Source organism: Heloderma suspectum, chromosome 2, assembly GCF_057233095.1.
Source record: "Heloderma suspectum isolate Gila_16-S chromosome 2, 16-S_ref, whole genome shotgun sequence".
Classification (NCBI taxonomy): domain Eukaryota; kingdom Metazoa; phylum Chordata; class Lepidosauria; order Squamata; family Helodermatidae; genus Heloderma; species Heloderma suspectum.
In genome coordinates, this window is record NC_139459.1 from 79,916,716 (window position 1) to 79,924,345 (window position 7,630).

Here is a 7,630-nt window from a genome sequence, read left to right on the forward strand (position 1 = left end):
ATTGATGGAAGTTGTAGTTGTGTTCTAAACCATGACACTGTTTTCTTCCAAAATGTCTGACCATACTCTGTTTACTTAAAAAAAATTATTCTGCCTCCCCAGAATTTATGTCAGCTTATACAAACATAAAAAACTGCATTATAATATAATACCAAGTAATATAAAATTAAACTCTAGAAGCCATTTAGGCTACAATCCCAGGGACCATAGGATCATCTGGATTTCCCCTCTGAAGGTAGACAGAGGTCCACCCTTGGAGGAGGAGATCTTATCTCAGAACCCCCTTCCAGCCTCCAGAGAAATATCTGCATTCCTTATGTACCTGTCAGAGCCCAAATGTAGGGAGAAGAAAAAAGGGATGAATCAGGGATGTCATGTGGATGGATCAGGCGAGGCTTTGGGTTGTATCCAATGATGTTCAGCCAGCGGAGGAGAACCAATGTTGGAATTGATTTCCTCCCCCGCAACCTTCTGTGCACCCCCAAATCTCCTCTGAAGGGTTGGGGGATCCTCTGGAGCAGTTTTAGGGCATGCAAGGAAGGACTGTAAGGGAGAAGAGGGAATTCATAAGTTCTGTCACACAAGCTGATGTCCTGTAGTATGAGGGGGCTTCTGCCTGTGTGAGGGTTGGATCCAATCCCTCCCAGCCCCTGGACATGCCCTCCAGCATCGGGAGAAATTTCTGCCAATGCTGGGCTGAGACCAGCGGGCCTTTGGATGTCTTGGAGGCTCCAGCATCACAGTGGCAGGTAGGATTGCCCTGTTAAATAACAAAAAACTCAATTTGAATAATTGACTGACTTAAACTAGTTTTACCATTGTGTGATTCATAGTTCCTGAAGAAGGATGCACAATAAGTTGTATGTTTATAAAATGTAAGCATACTGATTTGCAACTAAATGGATTTCTATTAGAGTAAACCATGGGCCTTTTGAAGCAGGGGACTTAAAACTGCATAACTAGATGGATTGTGCACTAAATGTTCATGCTGTCTTTACATATGTAACTAATCCTAATATACTACAATATAAATGATGCAATGGGTCATGTGTTTAGTCAGGTATGCCCCTCCCCATTGGTTGTCTTGCATAGAGAAATGTTTAACAATTAGACTTTAAAGATGAAGACTCTAATACAAGTTGGTTTGTATTAGTCAGATTTCATTTTAAACCTGAAGAAGTGAAGGTAGCCATGGTGGCCAAAAGAAAACTCCATACGACTCTTTATTAGGACATTGCAAAGGTCACAAAATACTGAATTAGCCTAATAAAGGTATGGATTTTGGAAACATTTTTTTGGATTCTTAAACCTGGTCATTGTTCAATTTTTTAAATTACTGTTTACAAAAGTCAGTTATATTAAGTCATATTTTTTAAAGATCCAATTCTTTTTTTTTTAATGACTTATCAGCTATTAGGAGAATTCCAGCTCCCATATCAAAGCAGCAGCCTCTAATCATTTTTGGTCCATTTACATAAGACTAAGTGGCTTTCATATATCTAGTCATAGCCAAGGGTTCTTGTCCACGCATAACATAAATAAATGCCTCAAGAATATAAGGGTGAATGAAAGTAATGATCACATACTCATTGTCCTTGTAACATTAATCTCTTAATTCCATGTATAACAGTGATGATATATGTATGAATTGAACAGCTGCCATGCTATTTACAAGTTTTGTTTAATATTTTATGAGGTTTTTCAGAGTGCACAGTTTTATGTGAAACAGATCTAAATACAGCTCAGAATTTGTTCTCAGATCTGATATTTACAAAATCTTTGGTCCCATTGACATCTGATTTTATTGCAGGGCATAAGAAGTAACTTGCATTTTTTGTCTTTCTGCAAATATGGAAGTGGATAAGTAGAAAGGTTTATGTGAAGTACAGAAAATCTTTATGAATATTTCAAACTTTTTTCTGCCCTTGTACAGAATATTTTCTGGTAACAAAATGTCTGTCGGCAAAATGGCATTTAAGACTTCCATTTTGTGACTCACTTTGAGTAAATGTTAGCTTTCACTAGATTTATTTCTGTTTCAGAACTTTCAGTCAACACAGCTGCCTTTGCTAAAAGTGCTGCCATGTTAGGGAACTCAGAAGACCACACTGCTTTATCAAGAGCTTTGTCTCAGCTTGCTGAAGTTGAGGAAAAGATAGATCAGTTACATCAAGAACAAGCTTTTGCTGACTTCTATGTGTTCTCTGAGCTGCTCAGTGACTATATTCGCCTTATTGGTGCAGTAAAAGTAAGCCTTGTTTTTTAAATACCTAAGGTTCAACAAGATGAATTTATGTTGAAGGCCATATTATTTGCACGGCATAAGTATGTACAAAGTGTAGTGTTATAATAGAAAGCATTGTCTATAATTGTCTATTACAAAAATAAAGTAGTTTTGTGGCTTTGATTAGGTTGTGCTCCATCTATCTAACCTTAGAAATGCTTGGGGACAATTTGCTCCTAAAGATAATTTATATGTTCTCACATAATTATGAAATGCACCAAATTATGAAATGCACCAAGTGCTCAGCCTAACTTATATAATGAGATCTTCACTTATATTTATGAATGAATCCTCTGTTTGCCATTATATTGGAACAGCATTATGGGCTTTTGCATCATCCTTTGTACTCAACAAGGCAGAACAAAGTAATGAAATACCAAATTTTAGTCTTGTTTCTTACTTCCAGACATTGACCAGGATCAAAAGAAATTGCAACTAGTTCCCTAAACCTAACGGGGCTCTTTTCTTTTAACACTGTATCATACTTCTTCAAAATAAATGTAATATGGCATGTGGCCAGCTGTTCAGAGTCAAATTTACTGGGTGAGCACAAGCCTTTAAAATAAGACTAGACAGCTCTTTAAATTCCAGCCTTATTATAGATGGGTACCTATAGGCTTTAATATTAGAGCTAAGTCATAATCAAAGCACAGTTTAATGTCAACAGGATGGTTACTTAAAGTAAGATTTTGAATAAGCTTACCACCTTTTTATTATCATATTGCTTACAGGGTGTGTTTGACCATCGAATGAAATGCTGGCAGAAATGGCAGGATGCTCAGGTTATGTTACAGAAAAAACGGGAGGCTGAAGCTAAACTTCAGCTTGCCAATAAACCTGACAAATTGCAACAAGCTAAGGATGAAATCAAAGAGGTAAATTTTGGAATGCATTGCCTGGTCTATGTAAGGCTGTATTTTTTCCTCTTTCTATTTATTAGCTTTAATGCATTCCTTCTTAAACTGATTTTCATCATTGCTTGTGTGTTCCATTATTATCAGACGAACAAGTGGTTCAGTACTTTTATGCATAAGTTAGGCTTGTTTGAATTCTGAAAAGTATGTTCACTCTGATGTTTTAAAAAAGTGAGTGGGCAACTTACTTTTTTTGAAAGTATAAAGCATTGAGACTGAGGTCTGTCTGTTTTCTGCTCTGCAGTCAAGTGCATAATTCCAAAATACACAGAACTGTAAATGCTAAATAGTTTCTTTTTTTCTTACTGATGGAACACTTCCATACACACACACACACACACACACACACACACACATATATATATATATATATATAGTTATTTGATATATGTATGGCATAACTTCAGTAAAACTGTCAAAACATCTTGAAGTTATCATAATCTCTGCACTTTTTCTATCATGCTTCGCTAAGGAAATCGAAGAGGTAGGATAACATCCATGCTGCTTTTTCCTGTTCTGACTGTTTCATAATCACAATTTAAGATTGTGCAAGTCTTCGTTCATGAAATAGTACACTATTTTTAGCAAAATAGTTCATTCTCTTCAGCTGAGAGCCCTGTTGGTCACTCTGGTAGCTGCAGAACAATGCAGGAGTGTTCTATGGGCAGGTGTACATACAATATTCCTATTTCCATATCTATGGTTAATGTAACTGACAGTGGACTGTGGGTTTGTGCTATTTCCTGCTGCTCTTAACCACAATTAAGTATAACATTGGCCCAGATTTTGAACATGTTTAAAGCCAGCTATTCATTCTGAACCAGAGTTTGAAATCATCTTCCAGTTTTGGTTTAGCAAGCATAGTGAGTAGCTTAATAGCCACTAATGTTAATGCTGATAAAATATTTTGCTGTCGTTAAGGTGGGCATGAAGAGGGACCACACAATCTCCTGATTGCTTAATTGGAGCATTATGTGTGTACTGGGCCTATGTAGGTTTAGATACAATACAAAAAAGGAAGAGGTATTGTGCATGGGTCAAAACTGGATCTGAATCTGAGCTCATGTTAAGCACAGTAACCACTTCTATATAACTGGCTGTTCTGCATTGCCATATTGTTGCATGCCACCACAAATCTACATAAACTCTTAAAATAAATGTAGTTGCTGCTTCCTATAAGTGGTTTACATAAGCTTGAAGCTGCTGTCGGCTTAAACTTGAAGTGACCACTACATGTGTATGACTTGTGCACTGATGTTTGAATACTATTTCTAAGTGTCTGACAAGAGAATACTGAGAGGTTAAGTTATCTTCTACATTCAGACATGATTTAAGCTGCATTCATCTTGTGAGCTCCTTGTGTGTAATCATGCTCCCAGTTCCTGCTGTAGCCTGCATGTATTTTAAAAGCCTTCCATGATGGCTTTTGTGGAAGCTTTGTATGGCCTGTCTGTCATGCTCATTGCAATGTCCATATGGTTTAATCCATCTTTATTCTTCTAGTGGATTCTGTTTATTTGGAAAGACTTTTTGTAGAGCAGACATTCTCCAACACCTTGTATTTAACACTTCAATCATTAGGTGTTAAAGGTTTGATTAATATGTTGAAGGCAGCTTAGGGGAACTACTAGTACATTGTAAGACTTAAAATATAAAGTGACTACCACCAGTCTACTAGAATATTTCAGTTAAGTCTTCTGTACATTTATGCTTAATGTAATATACATCTGAAATTTGAATGTTAGAATATTCCACTATTCCTAAATTTGGGGGCAGATTATTTATGTCCATCTTAGTATTGCTTGCTTTACCTTCAATCATTTGAACCACTGTCAGTGAAATATTGCTTGGCCTTTTTGAGCTGTGGCCTTATTACTGCTCATTGGTGCCTTTTCTAGAGCTCTTTGAAGAAGGCTACTGTTTTGTTTTCACCCTCTAGAATAGATATTTCTGAAGTTTTGCTACGTACTTTGATTTTTTTGGAAGCAATTAGATCTGCAGCTTATTCAGTTAATGCCTTTTAAAAAAAACCCTATCACATTTCACTTTTAAATGTTTCTTAAAACGCACATCCTCTGACTGTAGCCAAGTATATTAGGTAAGAAGGGATTATAGACTATAAGTGTCCCCTGGCCTGTACAAATGCAATAGAAGCAACAGTTCCCAGCATGTACACACCCACTTCAATTATAGATGAAGTACTGTGTAACTTTGTACAGCTCATCCTGATCTTCACGGATTAAGACCAAATGGTGATATTAATCCTGAATTGGAATATGTGATGAACTGTAATGGGAGGGGCCGTAGGTCGGTGGTAAAGCATATGTTTTGCATACAAAAGGTCCTTGATTCGATCCCCAGCATCTCCAAGTAAGGCTAGGAAAGAATCTTGCCTGAACCCCTGGAGAGCTCCTGCCAATCAGTGTTGACAATACTGGGCTAGATGAACCAACAGTCCATCTCAATATAATGAAGCTTCCTATATTCCCAGTACTAAAAACGTCAAACTTGATTGAATTGCAAAGGATCCATTTAGGAGTGTATATACTCCATTTAGGAGTGTTGGCATTCCTACTGTAAAATGTTGAAAGATTAATAACTATATTAAACTTTGTTCAAAATGTTTCATGCATATCAGTAATCCTTAAATCCTGTAAAGGTAGACCAGCATTATTATCCTTCGTGTGGTGATGTGACTGAGGGATAGCAGTTTCCCTCAGGTGACCTAGTGAGTTCATGGCAGAGCTGGTGCTTTGAATTGACTTATAGTCCTTGTCACTATACTACACTTGCTCTTATTTCTGGAATTAAGTAGGAAATATGTGCTCAGATATCAAGCCTCTCTGATCAAATATCATATCAGCACAGCAAAATGAACCAATGTTATAGGGCTGAGGGCTTTAGAATGTTTCATATTTTATTTATTTATTTATTTATTTATTTATTTATTTCATTTCTATACCGCCCAATAGCCGAAGCTCTTCTCATGAATTTCTCGTCATGTTTTTCTCTTTTAGTGGGAAACAAAAGTTCAGCAGGGAGAAAGGGATTTTGAGCAAATCTCCAAAACAATACGCAAAGAAGTAGGAAGATTCGAGGCATGTATACAAGTTTTTAATAAACAGTTTAAAATTCAGAAAACGACACTTGATAACATGTTTGGCCAATATGTTCAGTGTGTGAAAAACTAATTCCTTTTTGTTTACTAATAGAAAGAACGTGTGAGAGACTTCAAAACTGTTATAATCAAGTATTTGGAATCATTAGTGCAAACACAACAGCAGGTAAGATTAATTTCAGGTGTTCATAAGTCATATGGGAGTTTCATTCCTAACACAACAAACATGTTAAATGCCTAAATTAAGAGAACTTGGGGTGGTCTCTGTGTGTATGCACACAGTGTGTGTGACTCTGCCCAAAAGCAATCCACTTCTGATACGATTTTTGTTTTAGGGGAGGAGTCATTATTTTTCAAAGCATGGTTCATGTACATTTCCCTAATTTATGCCAGTAAATATCAAAGTAGCACAAGTAACAGGTAGGCCTGGGTCACATGACTTGTGCATAAATTGGGAGTCATTTAAACTGATTGGCAGCATATAAGTTCTTAAAATAACTTTTGTTTTAGACTTAATTATGTAATAGTACTTCCTTAAGAACTTGTTTTCCTGAAGAGAGGAAAGAAGTGGCCTAGTTCAGATGTTCATTCATTCACAGTCTCTGTAAATAAGCAGTGCAAGCTTCCAAAGTTTATTACTGTAAATTCTAAATATTTTCTTGCTATTGAAAGATGCAGGAAAGTATCTGCTAATAATAGGGGGAGATCTTAATTGTATGTAAGTGAAACTGTATTTATTACTTTCTCTCTTTTTTTCAAGCTGATAAAATACTGGGAAGCATTCCTACCTGAAGCCAAAGCCATTGCCTAGAAAGAAGACACTTTCAAATACGAAGACCCCTTGGATGTTTGTCCCAGTTGAGCTCAGTTCCACAGTGAAATCACTTTAAAATCATCCAAATAAACCACTATATATTTTATGAATTTAACATGTGGCTTTTTATATACTACAGCATTTTATTAACAGCTGCATGTCCTGACCCTCTTTGAAGTGGACTGTGGCATGACCTTCTGCAATACTTGCTGAATTGAACACTATTGTGTCTTAATACTTGCACTAAAATGTGCAACGCAAGGCCAGAAAGTTATTTTTGTTCTTTACAATATGTTCTGTCTACTTGATCTTTATGAAACAAATTGCATTTATTAATGTTCACATACACATTCCTGTACATAATCAAGATTTTGTGATTACCGTAATAAAGGGATGTACCTTGTGAAACATTAATCATTAGCTTTCTTCTTCATTTCTTAGATCATTTTAAGCAGGGTTCATAGTACTCAGTTCTTTCAGTTATATAGATTAAGGCTGGG

General features: G+C 36.3%; 1 protein-coding gene across 1 annotated transcript in view; it reads left to right on the forward strand.

Moving 5' to 3' along the window:
• SNX2 (sorting nexin 2) overlaps positions 1-7,236 on the forward strand; it is a 31,647-nt gene extending 24,411 nt beyond the window's left edge. The window contains exons 11-15 of the mRNA XM_084833949.1: positions 2,043-2,248; positions 3,016-3,159; positions 6,216-6,296; positions 6,411-6,482; positions 7,077-7,236. Coding sequence (XP_084690075.1) covers positions 2,043-2,248; positions 3,016-3,159; positions 6,216-6,296; positions 6,411-6,482; positions 7,077-7,127 — 554 coding nt within the window. The 3' untranslated portion in view covers positions 7,128-7,236. The remainder of the gene's footprint in view (positions 1-2,042; positions 2,249-3,015; positions 3,160-6,215; positions 6,297-6,410; positions 6,483-7,076) is intronic.
• Positions 7,237-7,630: the final 394 nt, after the last annotated feature.